This window comes from Pogoniulus pusillus, chromosome 40 (genome assembly GCF_015220805.1).
Source record: "Pogoniulus pusillus isolate bPogPus1 chromosome 40, bPogPus1.pri, whole genome shotgun sequence".
In the NCBI taxonomy this organism is placed as follows: Eukaryota; Metazoa; Chordata; class Aves; order Piciformes; family Lybiidae; genus Pogoniulus; species Pogoniulus pusillus.
The window spans coordinates 7,707,527-7,728,825 of record NC_087303.1 but is presented as its reverse complement, the minus strand read 5'-3'; the positions used below and the strand labels follow the sequence as shown (position 1 = coordinate 7,728,825).

At 47.8% G+C, this 21,299-nt stretch overlaps 2 protein-coding genes across 3 annotated transcripts; one reads left to right on the top strand and one right to left on the bottom strand.

Annotated features, from left to right (window-relative positions):
* Positions 1 to 1,323: 1,323 nt before the first annotated feature.
* Positions 1,324 to 20,843, bottom strand: LOC135191683 (feather keratin Cos1-2-like). Of its 2 annotated transcripts, none has more exons than XM_064174209.1 (2): positions 20,816 to 20,843; positions 1,324 to 2,163 (listed from the first exon to the last, which is right to left on the bottom strand). In XM_064174209.1, exon 2 carries the CDS (start codon positions 2,140 to 2,142, stop codon positions 1,837 to 1,839), a length of 306 nt encoding a protein of 101 aa, XP_064030279.1. In that variant the 5' UTR covers positions 2,143 to 2,163; positions 20,816 to 20,843; the 3' UTR covers positions 1,324 to 1,836. The 2 variants fall into 2 exon arrangements, with proteins under 2 accessions (XP_064030279.1, XP_064030278.1); XM_064174208.1 differs by lacking the exon at positions 20,816 to 20,843 and adding an exon at positions 2,519 to 3,017.
* Positions 7,559 to 8,652, top strand: LOC135191596 (feather keratin Cos1-1/Cos1-3/Cos2-1-like). Its single transcript, XM_064174028.1, has 2 exons — positions 7,559 to 7,727; positions 8,020 to 8,652. The coding sequence occupies exons 1-2, from the start codon at positions 7,599 to 7,601 to the stop codon at positions 8,347 to 8,349; spliced, it is 459 nt and encodes a 152-aa protein (XP_064030098.1). The 5' UTR covers positions 7,559 to 7,598; the 3' UTR covers positions 8,350 to 8,652.
* Positions 20,844 to 21,299: the final 456 nt, after the last annotated feature.

Below are 21,299 nucleotides of genomic sequence, written 5' to 3'. Positions count from 1 at the left end.
GCTGGGGCAAATACAAAGTGTGGGGGGCGGGTAAGAGCCCAAACCATCACAATGTGTTCCTCTGTGTTCTATGTTAGATTGTGCGGTCCTGCTCTGGCAGAGGGGTTGGACTCTCCTTCCAATCCTTAACATCCTGTGAACCCGTGAATCTGTGTCACTGCTGCCGAGGAATACAGATGAGTGGATGTCTCACCCTAGCAGATAGCAGTGGTTGTGTGTTTGGGCACCAGTCAGCATCCAGGAACTGCCTTCAACCAAAGGTCAGGTTGGTTTCACAGAAACAGGGACTAATTTGAACTTCAGAACACCTCGACCCTACACATGTGTCAACAGGGGGCCCTACCTGATGTTGTGCTGAAGTGTGATAGGGCTGCAACAGGAACTTGTCCCTGCAAGTGTGCTGGTGATGGTCTCCAGTTCTGGGTGATGGAGAAAAGAGGAGGTTGAGTGGGGACTTTCAGGCAACCCAAGGTTATTTGCCATGTCAGAGTATGGTGGTTTGGGGGATCCTGGGTCTCCTTTAACAAAGCCACAGGGACAGAGACCTATCCCAGAAGGATGGACTTGCTTGTCCCAGAATATTGTAACTATTGCTATGCTATTCTGTCTTCCAGTATCATAGCTTAAAAGGCAGCACCTGACGGATCCCTTCCCCTTCTCCTCCCTGCCTTCCCTCCCTTCCCTTCTCCCCAAGAGCAGTGCATTCCTTATCCCACGGTTCATGGGGGAGATGGATCCCAGCTGGCAGGGACTTGATCTGCATCATGCAGCCTGCTGAGGCCTGGTAGGTCCCAGCTGGGGAGGGCAGTTCAGGCCAACTGAGGGTGGAAGGGATGGAGGATTCTAGAAGGCCAGTTTGGGCCTAATGGCTTTTGTACTTATTCTACCTGATTGCTTTTTGTATATCTGCTCTTATAAACAGAATTTCTCTTTAACCTTGCAATCAGTGTGCAGTATCCTCATTCTTACCCTTGGAAAGGGGTAAGAGTCATTTCTGTCCTCCGGTCCCATGAGAGTAAAGGGTAAGAGTCATTTCTGTCCTCCAGTCCCATGCTCATGGCCTCAAACAGGGTTGCACAGTTACTGCCATCCTTCAGAATTATCATCTTCTAGGCTTTCTTGCCCAGCACAGTGCCATCTGAATCAAGAGGAACACAATTCTCCAAGAGTCTGTAGAACTCCCCAGGTCTTCCCCATTCACAGCTGCTCTCTTGATGACAGCATTTACCAGAATTTCTATCCAGGTGACATGAACAAAGGTTGTCCAGGTTGGAGACAGTTGACTCAAACACAAAAATCACACACACACATTGGGAGGAAAAATGAGAGAAACAAATAAAAATCCCAGTGGCTGAGATGAGGAGAGTTTAATGGAATAATTCAATGACCAATCCTTAGAGTGTCTTGGAGAAAACAAAAAGTAGAAGCAGCATCAGAAGCTGGAGAAAAGCACCTGGTGAGCTGCCCTCAAAGAGTTTGAACGAGTCTGAAGAGGGAACTCAGGACACTCCAAAAGGAGGTGTCCAGCATAGGGAGAAGCACGAGCAGGCAAAGATGTGTTCCCATTTCCTGTGTCAGAGTCTCCACAGGAGCTGAGCTGACTGCATGACAAGAGGAGACAGGCTGCAGCACACCTCCAGCCGGGTTCCTGGGGTCCACATGGCAGCTTAGAAAGGAGCAAAGTACGACCAAGGAAGAGAGAAGAAGTGTGAGTGGAAGACAGGAAAGGTGAACATTGCCAATATTTTCAGAGAACCCAGAGTATCACGTTTCAGGCTTCCTTTTCAGGACAGGCTGAAGGTGAGCAGCTGCTTACAAAGGCCATTAAGAGCAGCTCTAGCAGGGCCGGCATGGTCTGCAAGAGTAGCGGTTGGTAATGCAGGAGAGGTCAAAGCCCCCGGAGTTGATGGGCACTCCGTCACAGCTGAGGATGCTGCCAACAGCAGCAGAGGTGGAGGAGCCCACAACGGTGTTCTGTGGGAAGGAGCTGAGGATGGGTCCAGGCAGGGTCACCACCACAGCAGATGGTTGGATGGCAACGGTGGAGTCCTGGCACCTCACACAACAGGGCTCATTGCAGCTGTTGGCCAGCGGGGTTGGGCCGCAGGGCCGGCAGGGCACACAGGGGTTGCAGGAGGACATGGCTTGTGGCTGGGTGTGAACCTGGAACAGAGGACCGAGGAACCTGAGCACAAGCATGGCTGAAGAATAACCTGGTTACACTGTCACAAAGGACCCAAGGCCCTCACTGTCTGAGAAGATGAAGGGTCTGCTAGCAGCAATACCATCCACACTGCTTCATCCAGCCAGAGCCTAACAAAGAGCAGCCTCTCTCCTAATGCACAAACCAGAAGCTACTACACCATGTTCCTTCATCTCTCTAAGCAGAAATCATCCCTATTTCCCTCTCCCATGAAAATTTCTCTGAGCCCCAAATATGACAAACACAACATCAGCTGAGAGGTCTATAGAGGGGAGATGGCATTTTGAAGAGGAGCAGAAGGGACTTCAGACTCACCTGGTTCCCAAGCAGAAGGAGACAGGAGAAGTGGATGGGAGAGCAGGACCTGGGCTGCCTTTTATACCTGCCCTTCGTTGCCGCAGGACCAGAGGCACCTTGGCAGAGGTAACAATTTCTGGACAAGCTCATCTTGAATGCAAAGCACCACAGCTAAGGACATGGCTGTGCTTTCATTTCCTGCACTGCTGCCTTTTCATTTCCAGGTTTGTCTCAGGACCACACCCCAGCGCAGGCTACTTCTCAGCGCTGGAAGGAGGGGACCCAGCATTTCCAGGGCAGGAATGCAGCAGTGCAGGCAAAAGAGTCACGAGAGGTTCCTCTGAGGTCAGCTGCACTCTCTGAAGCTGCAGGAAATGGGAAGACAAGACCCTGACATTAACCCAATTTTGAAAGCACTCCCTCTGCAGAAAAAAGGCACCAAGGTTGTGCTGGTGAGACTCAGTGGGCAGCTGTTACTGATGCTGACTGTGGTGAACACCTGACAGCCTCATGCCACAGCCTCAGAGTCAGCAGCTTGCGGAGAGCCCTGCTTGTTCCAGCTAAAGCCATTGGACGAGTGCTGCCTGGTTGAGGTTGTGCTGTTGGTGTTGTCTCTAAACTGGGGTTCTTCAGCTCGGGTATCAGACACTGATCAGCTCCCTGAGTGGAGAGATTTGTCTTTGTTTCTGGTGTGCAGGACCAGGTGCCAGGTGTCTAACCACAGCCAGCTCAGCTTCCCAGAGACATGTGGGGTTTTACAGAAAACAGTAACAAAGAAGAAGCTGCCTCTAAGGAAATGACTGGTGACCTGTGCTTGTCCAGGGGAAGTTTCTTTGTGCATATCCTAATTAATGCTCAGCTCATTATGCTAAGTTGGTCATCTGTTGACATGTACAGTATCCTCTCAGAGGTGACTTCTTAAGTATTATAAGTAATAGATTTAATATAAATGTATGTTACATGATATGTGTAATTATATATTTACATCAGAATTATGTCATTACATCAGAAGCTGTTTTGAAAAACCACCTGTGTGATTTGATGGTTCCTGTCAGAAAACACGTTCGGTGGAGCGCTATGGGAAGATGACTCTTTGTTCACCAATATGGTTAGATGGTCAAATCCACTTTATTTCCATGATGCAGCGACTTATATGCACTTCTAGCAATAGGCGTGCTCCACCAAGATTGGTTACAGTCAGAGGGTCCAGAGTTACATGTAAGGTGTGCATAGGTTAACTTATCAAAACATTCTAAGGGTCAGCCTCCATCACCACCCACTCCAGCCCCTTTGGTTATCTAGTCTCTGCCCACTGCAGCTGTGTGTGGGGTGCTTAGTTGTTTACAGCTTGATTTCCTGAACTATCTGAGAACCAAAGACGTTCCCAGCACAGGTTGCTCATGTTTATGGATCCTTGTCCTTGGCTGGTGAGAAATTCTTCCACAGGTTCCCAACATTGACCCATAATTCAAAAAAAGCTCCTGAAGAGATGGAACCATGCTTCCAGTGCAGGGCAGTGCTTACCCAGTGGCTGCCTCAGGAAGGTAGCAAGGATGAGATAGCCGAGGTGCGTGCTGAGACCGATGCTGCTGCTGCGTGTGTGGGAGAGACTCCACAGCCCACACGTCCCACCCAGAGCCCTGGGAGAGCAGGGACACAACAATCCAGTGGGGAGGGAAAACACTTCTCATCACATAGGCAGTGCCCCTGCTTTTCTCCTGCCTCCTTCAATTTCACATCTTGCTTGTACAGCCAGATCTTTATAATGAGGAACCCTGTTGGCTCGGGGTTCCATGTGGCTGGGAAGGTCTCTTCCTGGTCTCATAGCCCAGTGGAGTCCTCCCATTCCCAGTCAGAAATGCCTGCTTTTGTGCACACCCCTGATGCTTCATTGCAGCAGCCCTGGACATCTGGTTGTTTCTCTTCTGGCATGAAAACCTGCAAGCTGAGAGGATAGCCAAGTACCAACCAGAACTAGAGGCTAAGAGATGCTTCCTCAAATCTCGGCAATAATAATTGTCATCAATGTTTTCAACAGCAGCAGCTGCATTTCCCCTTTCTCAGAGCACTGCACACTCTCAGAGGGTTCCAAGATACACTCAACATCATCCAGACCGGGCTGTCTATCCTCTCTTCAAAATCTTTGAGGAGTGCACCAGTGCAGAGTTGGCTGCAGCTTATCCTCACATGACCCCAGGTTGTACAAGAAGGGACCAGAACACTCTCCCATCACAGGCTCAACAGCAGAAGAAAAGCAAATGCAGAAATGAAAATTTTTGCCTCTCCTGGCTCCCACATAGAGTCCACCCCCAAGCTTATTCTATTCAGTAGTTGGGAAACTGCCCCTGGAGCTCAGATACCCTGAGTCCCTGCTCAGGGCAGGTTGCATTAGATCAGGCTGGACTGTGCAGTGCCCAAGTCCTGGACAAAATACAATGCTGAGTCCTGCACAACATCTCAAAAATCAAACTCAAATTTTCTAAGCCCTAAACAGAATTGTCTGGGCTCCAAACTGTGTCCACTGCCTCCATCCTACCACTGTGCCCTTTGAGAACACCCTGTTCAGCCAGTTAAATCTGCAGTACCATGCTGACATAATGCCAGCTTTGTAACAGAAGTGCTGACTGGCACAAAGAATCACAGGGCTCGAAGTTCAGATTGTAATCTGTGGCACTTTATGCTTCTGGGGACTTTCTTCCAGTTTCTGGTTTGGGTTGTGTGTCTCTTATACTTCATTGGCTGTGGGCTTGGATGCTGCCCTTATTATCTTGCTGGCTCATTTGCTGCTTGTCTTTGCTGGCTCGCTTGTTTGCTCCTTCTCATGGAGTTGTACATTGTGTTATTTCGTTAATCTCTGCTTATCCAAACCCAGAGGGCATTTTGTGTTGCTCTTGCTCCCTACTTGTGTGTGGGAGCCTTGCTTGTGTGAGCAGACTGCTTTAAACCAGGGCAGAGAAGGATCTGCATCCGTCTTCTCTACATCCTCACAGCACACAGACACCCATAAGGTCTCCCTTCAGCCTTCTTCTCCTAAGGCTGTCATCATGTCCTGCTTCACTCCTCCATGACTGCTCAGCACCCAGAGCAGTGACATGAAATCTATTAGAGGACAGAAAACAAGAAAAGGAAGAATGGCCTGGACTAAGGATCATAAATGATACCATATAAGATTTGGAGGCAAGAATGGATGATGGAACAACTGGGCATGCTCAGAGCTGATTCCTGCTCTCCTAGGTTTCATAAGCAGGGTGCCTGTAGCCCTTCCAACGTATCCCTGTCTTTCCAAGAAAGTGTAGTCTAAACAGTAAAAAAAGTCTGGTAAAAAGCAAAGGAGAACAGACTGTACAAGAATAGAACAGAAGAGATATATCCATGTCATCATGATGCAGGTCTCTCAAGTTCTCCATGGAAGGGGGGGTTGGAACTAGAAGATCCTTGTAGTCCCTTCCAACCTTGACTGATTTTATGATTCTTTGGTTCTAAGTACAGAGTAGCACCCTTGTGCTCATGCCTGGCTCATTGGAACCATGCAACAACCTGTGTGCTCAGAGAAAGTCAGGGAAGTGTCAGCAGTGTGAGTCTCTGCTGAGGAGATGCTGAGGACCACATTGGCAGAACAGGACTCAAGTAGTCACAGGAAAAAACAGGCCCAGACCTCATCCTGGCAATCCCTGTGACAAGTGGCATTCCTCAGGGATGGGTACTGGGACCAGTGCTCTTTAACGTCTTTGTTGGTGTCATGACCAGTGCACTCTCAACAGGTTTGTGGATTGCAAATGCTGAGTGGTCTGGTTGATGTGTTGGAGGGAAGAGATGCCATTCCAGGGGACCTGGACAGGCTTGAGAGCTGGGCCCATGCTAGGCTGGGGCAATCTAAGCAAAATAAAGGCTGGACAGGGAATGTCTGGAGAGCAGTCTTGAGGAGAAAGACTTAGAGGTGTCAGTTGATGAAAAATTCAACATGAGCTGGCAACGTGTGCTGGCAGCCCCAAAAGCCCACTGTGTCCTGGGATTTATCAAAAGATGTGTGGCCAGAATTCAAGGGAGGTGATTTTTCCCCTCTGCTCTGGTGACATCTGGAATGCTGTATTCAGGTCTGGAGCCCCCAACACAAGGACATTATCTGTTGCAGACAATCCAGAGGAAGCCATGGAGATGATCAGTGGGCTTGAGCACATCTACAAGAACAAGTTGAGTGAGTTTGGTCTGTTCAGCCTCAAGAAGAGAGGGCTCTGGGGAGACCTTAGATCAGCCTTCCAGTATCTGAAGAGAACTACAGAAGAGCTAAGGAGGGACTTAGTTTCTGTCTCCCTTATGATGACAGGACAAGGGAGAATGGTTCGAAACTGGAGCAGAGTATATTTAGATTGGACATTAGAATGAAGCTCTTTGTTGTGTGGGCAGTGAGACACTGGAGCAGGTTGCCCACTGAAATTGTGGATGCCTCATCCACAGTGTTTTGGACAAGACTGGGTGAGTCTTTGAGAAACACTATCTAGTAGGAGGCATCCCTGTCCATTGTAAGGGGGATTTAAACTAGCTGATCCTTAACATCCCTTCTAACCTAAACCATCCTGTGGTTGGGTTCTATTCCATGATTCTCTTAGGATCCTCAGAGACTGCACAAGGAGGGAAGGAGCCAAACCCAGCAAATTTTTAATGAGAGCACTGTTAGTGCTAGAGTCAGGTCAAAGCCTCTCAGCAGAAGCTACCTGTGTGGAAACAAGGTTGGCCATCAGGGAGAGATGTGGAAGCAAGAGTTAAAGCAAGAGTTAAAGGTCCTCTGACATGGCAGTCCTTGGGCATCTGGAAGAAAAGCATGAGGGTGGTGCCAACCTCTTGACAATGTGGCCACAAACAAGATCTCAGAAATTGCCCAGATGCACATCACCTGAACACATGGAATGCAACCAGCAACTGAGATGAATCACCTGACTGCATTAACACGTGCCTGCCCTGGAAATCCTTGTGGCACTCAACTCCACACTTCAAGCCTTCTGATGGGAAAGGGCGTGGCAGAAGACAGGAAAAGAAGCAACATCAAGGCAGGAAAGCAGGACACAGCTCATCCCCTCAGCTGGGATGGTTTGCATTTGCCATGAGCTGCTCAGAGAATTCTTGCATAAAGGTGCCTCTGGGCCTGAGGCACAGCAGCACTGCTATAAAAAGCAGCTCATCTCTCTGTTCTCTCAACCATTTCTCTCGCCTCCTTCAGCTTGAGAACCAGGTGAGTCTGAAGCCTCTGCTCTTCCTTCTTCAGCATCAGGTCTCTCAATGTATGTCTCAACCAGTAGGGGCTCTGCTAGCACAGAACTGGGAATGACTTCACCTTTGAGAAGGAATAGGAGAGAATGTCTTTTGCAGAGAGGCTGGGACTTGGTTGAGGTGTCTCATAGGTTTTGAGTCAGGTTGTGTTTGCAAGAAGGAAATAAGGAGGAAACTATTGTCCACTGTGGTTGGGTTCATGGCTGCTCCTCCTGCATCCATATTTTCTCCTTCTTTCTTCTCCTCTCTCCCAGGTGGACCTCCAGCACCAAGACATGTCCTGCTGCAAGCCATGCCAGCCCTGCTGCCAGCCCTGTGGCCCAACCCCACTGGCCAACAGCTGCAATGAGCCCTGCTGTGTGAGGTGCCAGGACTCCACTGTTGTCATTGAACCCTCCCCTGTGGTGGTGACCCTGCCTGGACCCATCCTCAGCTCCTTCCCTCAGAATACTGCTGTGGGCTCCTCCACCTCTGCTGCTGTTGGCAGCATCCTCAGCTGTGATGGAGTGCCCATCAACTCTGGGGGCTTTGACCTCTCCTGCATTACCAACCGCTACTCTTGCAGACCCTGCCGGCCCTGCTAGAGCTGCTGCCAAAATCTCTGCACAAGAACGTCCAAGACCTCAAAACATGGTGCTGAACAGAAGACAGAGCTTCAGGCCATTGTTGCTTGCTTCCACTCTTCTGTCTCCTTTTACTGTTGCTGTCACCCAGTGCCAGCCCAGCAAAAACCTCCCAAGGCCAGCAGCCTGACTCCACTCCTACTAGGCCAGGCATAAGGACACTCTGCAACATCTCCACCCCACTTTAGTGGGTGAAGTACTTTATGCTCCCTTTCAGCCACCTCCTTTTCTCCTCTAGACTCATTAAAGTTGTGCTGCATCCAAGTCTGGGCTTTTGAATCCTTCTTTCCTCTTTGGCAACTCTTCCACTCTGCTCAGGGCAAATGGTGGAGGAAGTGGAGGCTGGGACTACCTCCAGAGAATTTTGTCACTTGATGTCATGGTCAATTAATTCCCTGCTTTTAAGAATGAAATGACTGTTACTGCTGCCAAGGGATGCTCAGCTGAGTGGATGTCTCACTCTAATTAGCTCCCTTGGCAACTTTCACAGCATTCTGTCCTCTGCCCAACCACACTTAAAGAAATCTCCACTCATGGTCTGTAATAACTGACAGGCATCTTGAGTATTTGAAGGAGGCAATTAAGAAAACACTGCACCTAGGTTTTGTGCCTTAGGCTCAGCCAAGCCCATTGAAGCTTTAATACTCTGCCCTCCACCCTATAGTGGGATTGGAAGGAGATCTGAGAGCAAAATGGAAAACACCTGGACTGAGAGGAGTTCTATAGAACTGAAGGAGCAGCAGGAATTACACCAGCACTAAAGAGGAATCACAGAAAGGAAGTGATTTAAAACTAAGACGATCAGCTAAGCCCACAGTGCCAGAGCCAAAATCCCCCTGCCTCATCAAACTCTCCTTTCTGCAGTGATCATGATGTCACTGGGCATTCTGTACCCTATTGGGTGCTTCATCTGGCTCTTCTGACTCTGGCTCCTCCCTGCTTCCTCTCCTAGCCAAACTCACGATGTTTTCCCATCTCGTGTTCTGTATTGTCTATGTTATGTCCTGTTCAACTGTTTAACAGTTATCATCATACAATTTAATTCTCTGGCTGTTCTCACCCAAAATTAAACCTCAGTGTGGTACTTAGTGGGCATCTCTATCATCCTACATCACCTACCACATGCTTCCAGTCCTTGGGAAAATCAATCCTGTGGATTCCTTGCCTAAAGCAGGACTAATCCAGACCATCTGCCCTATTCTATTCTCCATGTCCACTAGGGGCCTTATTTCCTTCTACAGCACATGGCATTTTTGATACGGCAAGGACAGTTTGATTAGCAGATCCTCTGGTATTAACCAACGAGGTGGCTTGTGCTAAATGCTTGTCCCAGTTTCTAACGGTCCCAACCCACAATGGTCTCAATGTAGTTGTTAACAGCATGAGCATGTGCAGTGAGTTCAGCAAGACCTGCTGTTTTAAAGTGAACAGAGAAAGAGAGAGGTCTGTGGCTGGCTGCCAGGTGCTGACATGACTGTAGCCAATACATTTATAGATATCTGCTGAGAACTTCAACCACTGCATGAGCTTTGTGGATCTGCTATCTGGAGATTTCAGTGCAGAACTTGGAAAAAAGCAAACATAACAACTCTGTCAATTGGCTTTTACACACCAGGTAAAGAACCCAGAGCTGGGGCAACACTTCTAAAAGGGAATTCCATGAGGCAGTCTCCCATCTCAGATGATTTTGGACAGCATGACAGGACCCATCAGCAAACAGGGCTTATTGCTTCTCATGTCCTGGACATTTTTCATACAGCAGGGCCTCTTCACCTATGGCTGTGCTGATGCAGGCCCTGTGCAATTGATGGGCAGCCCACAGATCCTGCTGGACACAGAATCAAGTCGCACTGACACTGCCATGTCTCTGTGGAGATGGAGTTATCTGCTGTCACACAGTGCCTTTGTGGACCAAAGCTGGGTTGCGGCACTTGAGTGCCTGTGCTGTTCCTTGGCCTGAGGAAAGCTGCTGTGTGCTTGGGAAAGACGAGGCAGCAGAGAGTAGTATTGCGTATCTGAGCACCAGGTCAGCATGTTGGGGCTCCACCCAAGGGGTTGTTGGTTTCACAATGTGAAAAATAGTACCCATGTCAATATGAGACAGGGCAGAGCAGAATATGAAAATATGAGAATGGCAGAACACACAGGGGTGTGTCGGAGCTAACTAGGTGGGGGATGTTGAAACCTACGAGCTGTAACAGAAAGCATTGTGAGAGATAGCACCCTGTCAATGCAGGACATGAACAAAACAGGGGTGTGTCAGATCTAACTAAGCAAGGGCAATAACAGAAAGCACCATGAGCATGGTAGATAAGCACCACAAGCATGGTAGATAAGGAACCGTGAAGCACACAACTGTGCAGACTCAAATAGCTGAGTCACGATGAGAACACCTGAGGAAGACTCATTGCTTCAGCCTCATGCCCACCAGAGAGACCACCAGGAGGATTAACACGCATGCGCAACAGCTCCAGGAAAAAACGCAACCGCTTCGGGAAGTGTTAGAATATGCAATGAACTGCTCTAAGAACATGTATGTAAGTGGGAAATAAAAATCCTGCAACTGCTTGTGTACATTGTGCAGCTGCGGAGCTATAACTCCTCTGCTCCCAGAGCTGCTTCTTGCTTGCCAAAATAAAACTCCTTAAGCTTATCAAAATTTTTGGTGGCTTGATATTATCAATGTGCTAGTTTGAAGCAGGCTAGAATGTTTTGGTGAGAAGAACTAAATCATAGGCTGTGAAATGAAAACAATGGTGATGTCTACTTTGCTCACAGTCTTGCTGAGAAGTATGGGAACAAGAAATAAAAACATTTGATAACACTCTCACCTTCACTCTTGCTTGGGCTTCTGACTGAGCTACATCTCTCTAACATCACCCTCCATTTTGGGCTAATTCACTTTGCTTCTTAACCTCTTGGCAGAACCTGTGTTCTTCCTTGGGACTGTGGTAAGGTTGAGAGGGGCAGGGGAAGATGAAGGGGTGTGGTTGAGAGCCCCTCCTGGGGACTCAGGTTTCTGGGAGGGGAGTTGTGTTTCTGTATTACCTTTTACCTTGTATATTTCTGTACATAACTGTATATACTGTAAATATCTGCTTGTATATTGTGCCAGCTGTAAATAATAAGCTTCATTCATATTTCCAGAGCCAGCTGAGTCTAGTCTGGGTGATTTCCAAAGTGGGGGGGGGCAGGGAACACCCAAACTATCACAATCAATCTGGAGGCTCATCCAGGATCACCAAAACTCTGCAGACTAAGAACCTAGGACAAAAAGGTGCACCTCTGCCTTTTTGCGGATCCTCCTACCACACTTAGGCTGCAAACTGACAGTGATATATTTGACCAGGAAAGGCCAGGAAGAAAAATTAAAACTTAGAAAGTTGTGAGTTCACAGGCAGGAGATATGTTGCAACCTGTAATTCCATGCACAAAGATCCTAACAAAGAAGCCTTGGATTGTGAGTATAAAATGTTTACCATTCGGGTGGGTGGGATTCAGCTGTCTGAAAGTGCATGAGTAGTTTCAAAGCGAGTGCAGAGGTTTTTTGAACCACAGTTCCAATGTGCCGCGAGGGGCTTGGCCGGTAAAGAACCGAAGCGAGTGAAAACGCAACTGGACAGCCATGGGACAAACCACTTCCTAGGAGCGGAATGATAGAAAGGGACCCCAGTGTGCTAGTTTGAAGCAAGCTAGAATGTTTTGGTAAAAGAACTAGATAATGGGCAGTGAAATGAAAAACAATTGTGTCTCCTTCTCTCACAGTCACGCTGAGAACTCTGGGAAGAAGAAGTAAAACATTCTCCATTTTGTCTTTCATTCTGCCTTTGCCTTCAGACCTAGTCACATCTCATTAACCCTGCTCCCACTAACCTTGCTCCCTAACCTCTTGGCTGCACCTCTCTTCTTCCTGAGAACTGGGGTAAGGTTGAGAGGGCAAGGGAAGGTGTTGAGGTGGTTTGAGAGCCCCTCCTGGGGACTCAGGTTTCTGGGAGGGGAGCTGTGCTTCTGTATTGTTTATCCTTTTGTATATTTCTGTATATAACTGTATATACTGTGAATAGCTGCCTGTATATTTGCTGCTGTAAAATAAATAGCTTCATTTATATTCCTAGAGGCCATCTGAGTTAGCTGGGGCAAATTCCAAAAGTGTGGGGGGGCGGGTTAATGCCCAAACCATCACACCCAGTATTCAAAAAAAAGATTACCAGACATACCCCCAGAGAGTCCATTAGGGGCAAGGATTATAAACTGGAATAACCGAGGGTCCCAGAAAGATAAAATGAAAGAGAAGTTAGTCTAACATTGTATGGAAGTATGGCCAAAAGAACCCCTTATGCCAAACGTATACTGGCCAATTTTCAGTTCCTCTGAGGATTGGATTTGTCAAGCTTTAACCCTATATGTAAACTCCAAGAAACCTTTTAATCAGGAGGAAAGTAATTATGCAGCCCTATGGTTGCCAGGAAGTAAAGGGGAAACAATAGAGGTCTATGCCTTGAAAGAATAGGGGTCTGGAGGATCTTTTGAGAGAAGCACAGAAGGTATATGTGAGAAGAGATGAGGAAAAGTAAAAGGCAAAGGCAAAAAATTTTGTAGCTGCTATGAGAGAAAGCCAACAAGGAAAGGGTGTAAGGACACAAGAGAAACCCCTAAGAAGCCCTCAACAAGACTGGGGAACAGACACAAAGAAACAGGAACCTCCTGTGTGCTACTACTGCAACAAGAAGGGAGGCATCCAAAAGAATTGTAGAAAAAAGAAACAGGATGAGGAGAAGCTCCAGGAATAGGTGTCAGGGGCTCTACCTCCTGGGGATCCCAGGAACATTGAGAGCCCTTGATAAAATTATTAGTGGGTGCGCAGAGGGAAGAAGTGGAATTTTTAATTGACACAGGAGCAGAAAGAACAATTGTTAAGAGCGTTCCTAAGGGAATTGAGAAGGGAAAGAAAACTTAAACCGTAACAGGGGCAAAAGGGGAACCCTTTAAGGTCCCCATATTAGAAAATGTAGAAATTGAATCATAAAATCATAGAATCAACCAGGTTGGAAGAGACCTCCAAGATCATCCAGTCCAACCTAACACCCAGCCCTATCCAGTCAACTAGACCATGGCACTAAGTGCCTCATCCAGACTTTTCTTGAACACTGCCAGGCACAGTGACTCCACCACCTCCCTGGGCAGCCCATTCCAATGCCAATCACTCTCTCTGGGAAGAACTTCCTCCTAACATCCAGCCTAGACTTTCCCTGGCACAACTTGAGACCTTGTCCCCTTGTTCTGTTGCTGCTTGCCTGGAAGAAGAGGCCACCCCCCACCTGGCTACAACCTCCCTTCGGGTAGTTGTAGACAGCAAAGAGGTCACCCCTGAGCCTCCTCTTCTCCAGGCTAAACAACCCCAGCTCCCTCAGCCTCTCCTCATAGGATTTGTGTTCCAGGCCCCTCACCAGATTCATTGCCCTTCTCTGGACACCTTCCAGCACCTCAACATCTCTTGAATTGAGGGGCCCAGAACTGGACACAGCACTCAAGGTGTGGCCTGACCAGTGCTGAGTACAGGGGAAGAATAACCTCCCTCGTCCTACTGGTCACACTGTTCCTGATACAGGCCAGGATGCCATTGGCTCTCTTGGCCACCTGGGCACACTGCTGGCTCATCTTCAGCTTACTATCTACCAGTACCCCCAGGTCCCTTTCTTCCTGGCTGCTCTCCAGCCACTCTATGCTCAGCCTGTAACACTGCTCGGGGGTTGTTGTGGCCAAAGTGCAGGACCCTGTACTTGGCCTACTTAAATCTCATCCTGTTGGCCTCTGCCCACCTATCCAGCCTGTCTAGGTCCCTCTGCAGGGCTCTCCTACCTTCCAACAGATCAACACCTGCTCCTAGCTTGGTGTCATCTGCAAACTTACTGATGCTGGACTAAATCCCCTCGTCCAGATCATCAATAAAGATGTTGAACAGGACTGGGCCCAGCACTGATCCTTGGGGAGCACCACTAGTGACTGGCTGCCAACACAAGTTCTTTGTATGCGGTTTCGAGATTATATTACAGAATGTCTATGTACAACAAATTGGAAATTTAGCAAAAGTTTGAAGGATTTAGGAAGAGAGTCTGTGGCATGAAAGTGCCACTGGTAAGCTATTGAGAGTTTATTCTGGTTTAGATCGAGTTTCCCAGTTACTCACTGGTTGGAGCCAGTTTTGAGGGTCCCAAATATCGTGGGTTTGGATAATTCAAGGGTTATTGGGGCATGCTCTCCTGAGCTTCCATGGGCACGGTCAAGCAGGGAGTGGCGGCTGGCCGGGAGCGCCTTAGTCAGTTCCCTGGGCTGGTGCTGTGGGCTGTAGTCATGCAGCGGCAGTGGTCCCCAAAAAGAGCTAGAAGCAGCAGATGAGCGGGTGGCCAGGAGCAAGAGGCAAGATGCAAGGCAGGCAGGTAGGTAGGTAGGTAGGTAGCAGGGATGCTGTATTGTCCCCTTTTATGAGTTTTGACCCCGCAATTGATGGTCCTTGGGCAACAATTCTGTCCAATTAGGGCTTGGCAACAGGCCAAAACACCCCAAATAAGGTGAAGTCCGAGGGTCCGGTACCCCCAAATATGGAGAGGCCTCAGGTGGGTTCCTCCACCCTAGACACGTGAGCTTATGTAACGTGTTTACTTCAACCTTGAGGAGGCAACCCAGACTGGAAGGCACCAAGGCCATTGTGTCCCATTGTCCCCCTTAACTTGTTTACCCCAAGTATAGGCAGGGCAACACCCTTCGGGGGGACAACATGTCCAGGCATGAATAGGTTCGTAAACATATACATTTGAGGCCTGTGCAGCCCTCCACCACATTGGGTCAAGTGCCTTCCCTTAGCATTACTAAATGGATGAACATAACCCCAAAGTGAGATTGTCAGCATATGAGATGATGTTTGGAATGCCATATACTCAGGGGATGCCTATGGATGAAAAGTTGGTTGGAGACTTCAATAACTCTAAATATGTTAAAGCTTTGGCAGAAAGAATAAAGGAGCTCAGAGATATTGGTGCTTTAATACAAACACCTCCCCTAGGTTTCCCAGTGCACGACATTAAACTGGGAGAAAAGGTGCTGATAAAAACTTGGAAAAATGAACCACTAGTCCCTCAATGGGAAGGACCCTTTGAATTCTTACTAACTATTTGGATATGATATGTACAGGGATCTGGTTAATAATTGAGAGAGATTTCCCTCGGGCTTAATGCCTGTTTAAGAGCTATGCTGTCTGCCCAACAGGGGCTGAAACTGTGTCTGCTCTAAGGCAGAGACAACTTATATTACAGAGGAATCAAAGCTTTACTTAGAAGTCTTTCTATTAATTATTAATCACCCTCTCGGGGTTGTGTCACAGCCTGTGCCCAGTGTCCGGATCTCTGTAGGGCTGGAATCTTCCCGACTTGCGAGGAAATGATAAATCTTCCCAGTCTCTGGGGTAAACAGGTTTCTCTAACCTTTTCTCCTGGTGTGAGGTGGTCTCTGCCTTGATGCTGCTGGTTTTCTGGATGCTGTGTGTCCAGGGATGATCAGCTGGCAGGATTCCAGGAACAGGAGAAGGATGTTGTCTGTGCAGCTACTGGCATGGTCCTTTCACACCTAGCAGGCTGTGTTTGTGGGTTTGAAGACTATTCAGAAGTCTGCCATCCTGGCCCTCTAGGCTAAAGCTGGGAGTCTGTGCTCTGTAGATAAATGCTAGATAGGTGGCCGGTATGCACAGCTGGCTCTAGGCTTACGGGGCTATCAGCTCCCCATATGTGTATCAGGTGCAGGCTTGAATGTGCTCTGCTTCTAAAGGTACGCAGACAGGTTAACTGCGAGTTGAGATCAAAGTAAGAGGTCTAAGCCTCAGTGGGCATCGGAGCAGTGCTTTGGCTTCCGAGCATGTGGGTGTGAGCGGCTGAGCGCTTCGGGTGCAGGTCAGAGCTGCAATGTGGATCACAGAGCTGAGCTGCGCTGCAGGCAGGGTCAGAGAGCTGAATCTGAACAGCTAAGTCTGGACACGTGGTGCTCCTTTGCACCCCTCTTTATAGACTGTGGGCCGAGATTCGTGGCTCTTTGGCCATCCAAAGTGACCAATCAGCTTGGCAGTAAGCCAAACCTTACCTTAATAGGTAGGAGCTGTTTGCCTGGACTCTCCCAAGTATGGGGATCACCTGGGCAGACCCCAGGGATACATGGACCCTGTGTGTGTGTGTGTTACACAACCTGTTTACTACCATGGGTCCTGGCAGAAAAACATGTCCAGGCATGCAGAGGCATATAGAGGCCTCTATTTTCAGGCCTACTGCCCCTCCACCACAATACGGTGTGGATTGTGTGTGAGACACCAATGGGAACCTAAAGATTGATTCCTGAGGGAAGGAGTCTGTATGTCCTGTAAATGGCACTTAGAGAAACTTAGGAGTAGAGGAGGAACTTTATTATTTTCTTGGCATTTCACTTGTCATTTCACTTCAGCAAGGTACTCCATTGTCCCCAGATCAAATGCTTGAAAATATCGAAGGATTAATGGAAGCAATCATATGTTGCACTCTTCAAAAATTATAATGTAAATTAAGAAGTACCAGTAAAAACTGTTGTTATAACCCAAGCATGTAAGTTTCCCCAATATGGGGAAAAGAGAGAGAAAAGCCTGTATAGAAAGGAGTAAAGATAGAATATAGTTATACATCACACTACGACCAGAAATGACTTGATTAATTGGAAACTGAAAGGAAACTTCTTTAACTCCATGTTGAGAAGGCCATTTCTTGTTTCACCTATCACAGAAATCGTCATCTGGAAGGCTGAGAAAAGGTGGACACACACCTCCTGAGGAAAAGACATCCTCAACTCGCTGATCTCATGTATAGAAAAAGGAGTGCAATCAGGATTTTTTGTATATGCCAAGCATGTAAGATCTTTATATATATGTAAGTTGCAATGAAAATTGGCGGCACCATTGTAGACATAACTGCCTCCCACAAGGGTACTGGGGTTTAAGTAAAATTAGAAGGGGAATTAACTGATATTACACTGGACAATTTAAAGAGATAGGAATAATATCAACTAAATACTCAGGCTAGTGGAAAACAAAAGATAGAAGAGCTGGAGTGCAGAGGTACTGTGCAACCCAAGAGTGAAGAGGACACATAAAGAGGAGAGCCTCTAAGTCCACTGAAGAATACCCTTGCTGTTGAGAAGATGATATACACCATTGCTCGAAGAAAGTGAGTAGATGGAAGAGACAGCCATATTAATGCACCTTGTTATAATACGCAACAATTAGAAGCGTGCACCATAGGGGGACACAGCTTTTGGGTAGGCCACAACCTAGCAATAGGGGGTACCCAAATGATGGGAAAATGGCTGTGGAAAGGAGAGTCATCAACCCCAGCTCAGTTGCTTGAATGGAGTTGGACTGAGGTTACATGAATCACACATCCTGAGGGACTGATTTTAAACAATGAGGTAATTGGGCATTGCTGTAGTAAGCAAAAAGGAGAGATATTCCAAAAATGGGTAGGAGAATTAGGTTGTAGGAATCTGTTAACTACTAATGGCAGTTCTGTCTCACATTGGTGGCCACATAGCCCTGAGAGATTTTGAAGCAAGAATTGTGGCAATGAAACTGTGTGTTATCATTCACAAAATAACAGTAACCCTTTTCTGGAGATAATTGGACTAAAGGATTTTTGGGAAAACCCTCAAAGGAGTGATTCTTCATGGCAAGCATCAGATGGGTTATTCTGTATCTGTGGAAAAAGGGCCTATACAGATCTGCCAAGAAAGTGGAGGGGGGTCTGTACTATTGGAATACTACAATGAGCCTTCTTTCTATTACCAAAAGCCATGGGGTGAATGAGTATTAGGGATTCCAATGTATGAGACATAGGGTAGAATGAAAAGAGAACTTAAAATTGGTGGACAACAGACCGGGAAGGATGACGAATGGCTCACTGCAACAATTATTGACAATTATGGACCAGGCACATGGGCTCAAGATGGGACCTATGGCTATAGAACGCCCATCTATATGTTAAATTGAATAATTAGGTTACAAGCTGTCATAAAAATAAATTCCAATCAAACTGCAGAAGCTCTGAAATTAGTGGCTAGACAACACTCTCAAACAAGAGCAGCTTGGTAGATAAGAAACTGCAAAGCACACAACTGTGCAGACTCAAATAGGAGAGTCACAATGAGAACACCAGCATAGAGTTAACACTCCAGGGGGAGAAACCCTGAACGTGACTCTAAGTGGTCTAGACCACTCCCCAGGGGTGGGTCTGAACAGCACCAGGCGATGGTTTGCCCACTCCCCCCCTTCCTGTCCCATAAAAGCAGGGGGACTTCCTGTCCACATCTCTCCACATCACTCTGCGTCACTCCGCTCCCTGCATACCACCATACCACGTGGCCATCACCCAGGAGGCAGACAAAGCCACCATCATGAACTCGGGTTGTATTTATACATTTTGTGGTTTTGCTATTTTCTCTTCCCTATACCTCTTGTAAATTCCCTACCTCAGATACCTTTTTAAGTTATTGTTAAACTTTCCTTTTGTTTAACTTCCAAATGGAGTGAGATTCATTTATTTGGGTGTGCTTACTCTCTCTCTACTTCTAATTCCTTTCTTTGGGAAAGGAGGGGGAAAAGGGGAAGGCACTGTACAAATTGTTATTGGTTCTATCAAATTTATCTGAGTCTCTGGGAATTTAAATTAGAACTGAGACAGCACCTGAGGAAGACTCATTGCTTCAGCCTCATGCCCACCAGAGAGACCACCAGGAGGATTAGCACGCATGCGCAACAGCTCCAGGAAAAAATGCAACTGCTTCAGGAAGTGTTAGAATATGCAATGAACTGCTCTAAGAACATGTATGTAAGTGGGAAATAAAAATCCTGCAACTGCTTGTGTACATTGTGCAGCTGCGGAGCTATAACTCCTCTGCTCCCAGAGCTGCTTCTTGCTTGCCAAAATAAAACTCCTTAAGCTTATAGAAGTTTTTGGTGGCTCAATTTTAACAACAATGACTGACAATACGAACTTGGGAACACGGAGGTCCTACACATGGGGTCCTGCTAGATGCTGTGCTGAAAGGGTGATAGAGCAGAAAAGGGAATGTGTCAAGGCAATGACAGATGGCTTTTGGCTGTGGAGTGCCCAAGGATGTCCTTCCCAGCTTCATGAGGTAGTGTCTGTAAGAGGACCTGCTGCAGTGTCCACCCTTCAATGCCTCTGGCAGTGACAAAGGGTTCCCTTGTGCCCTCACCAATTTCCTTGCCTAAGTAATGGCTTTGTCCCTCACCAGTCAGTGAGAATATTGAAAGATCACCTCAGGAACACAGGCAGTGTTGCAACAAATATTAATGAGTTTGAAGACAGAAAAGAGGTCACTCTGATTGGAGGTGCAGAGCAAAAAGAGGTGCAGAGGCTCTTAATCTATTTCCTTTTCCTGTGATAGATCTCCCACAGGACATCTATGGACCTGCCTAGCAAAGGGAAATAGGCTGAAGGGTCCTGCCAAGGTGGTTTCAGGTGTTCTCATGGCCATTTTGAGTGGAGCAAAGACAAAAAATTAGAGAACAAGGCTGAGAAGACAGGAAATGTAAACATAGGCCTTGTTTGAAAAGAGCTCTCAAGCTGCACTTCAAGAACAAGCCAGAGGTGACCAGCTGCTCTTAAAACAATGCCCATCATCGTGTTCTGAGTGCACAGGGGTCCCTGTGTGATGTGGCTGTCAGCACTATTAGGAGGATCTGCATGGTCTGCAAGAGTAGCGGTTGGTAATGCAGAGGAGGTCAAAGCCCCCAGAGTTGATGGGCACTCCACCACAGCTGAGGATGCTGCCAACAGCAGCAGAGGTGGAGGAGCCTGCAACGGTGTTCTGTGGGAAGGAGCTGAGGATGGGTCCAGGCAGGGTCACCACCACAGCAGATGGTTGGATGGCAACGGTGGAGTCCTGGCACCTCACACAACAGGGCTCATTGCAGCTGTTGGCCAGTGGGGTTGGGCCACAGGGCTGGCAGCAGGGCTCGCATGGCTTGCAGCAGGACATGGCTTGGGATAAAAGATGCACCTAAGAGAGAGGACAGAGACAAAACAGAGAAGGCAGATTGGTGCAGAGCAGCCTGGTGACAGTCACAAAGGAGTCAGAGCCAGACTTAGCAGGGAGTTGGAAACTGCAGGAGCCACAGGGTCCCCATCATGCTGTAAAGATCAGTGTGGCCCAGGGAGGCTCTCTCTCACTTCAGAGACAAAAATCTCCCTCAGATACTTCCCTGAGTCCCCCTAAACAGACCTTCTCCCTAGTTCCCTCTCCAGGCAGGATGATTCAAAAACCAGGACTAATAGCAGATGAGAGGTCCACTGAGGGGAGATTGCATTTTGAAGAGGAGCAAAAGGGGCTTCAGTCTCACCTGGTTCCCAAGCAGAAGGAGGCAGGAGAAGTGGATGGGAGAGCAGGACCTGGGCTGCCTTTTATACCTGCCCTTTGTTGCCGCAGGACCAGAGGCACCTTGGCAGAGGTAACAATTTCTGGACAAGCTCATCTTGAATGCAAAGCACCACAGCTAAGGACATGGCTGTGCTTTCATTTCCTGCACTGCTGCCTTTTCATTTCCAGGTTTGTCTCAGGACCACACCCCAGCGCAGGCTACTTCTCAGCACTGGAAGGAGAGGACCCAGCATTTCCAGGGCAGGAATGCAGCAGTGCAGGCAAAAGAGTCACGAGAGGTTCCTCTGAGGTCAGCTGCACTCTCTGAAGCTGCAGGAAATGGGAAGACAAGACCCTGACTTTAACCCAATTTTGAAAGCACTCCCTCTGCAGAAAAAAGGCACCAAGGTTGTGCTGGTGAGACTCAGTGGGCAGCTGTTTACTGATACTGACTATGATGAACACCT

Bases quoted from the DNA above. Each gene is read 5' to 3' on its own strand.
- LOC135191683 (XM_064174208.1), bottom strand. From the start codon at position 2,650: ATGAGCTTGTCCAGAAATTGTTACCTCTGCCAAGGTGCCTCTGGTCCT. The intron at 2,164-2,518 runs GTGAGTCTGAAG...CCTCTGTTCCAG, and splicing joins TCCTTCTGCTTGGGAACCAG to GTTCACACCCAGCCACAAGC.
- LOC135191596 (XM_064174028.1), top strand. From the start codon at position 7,599: ATGAGCTGCTCAGAGAATTCTTGCATAAAGGTGCCTCTGGGCCTGAGG. The intron at 7,728-8,019 runs GTGAGTCTGAAG...CCTCTCTCCCAG, and splicing joins TCCTTCAGCTTGAGAACCAG to GTGGACCTCCAGCACCAAGA.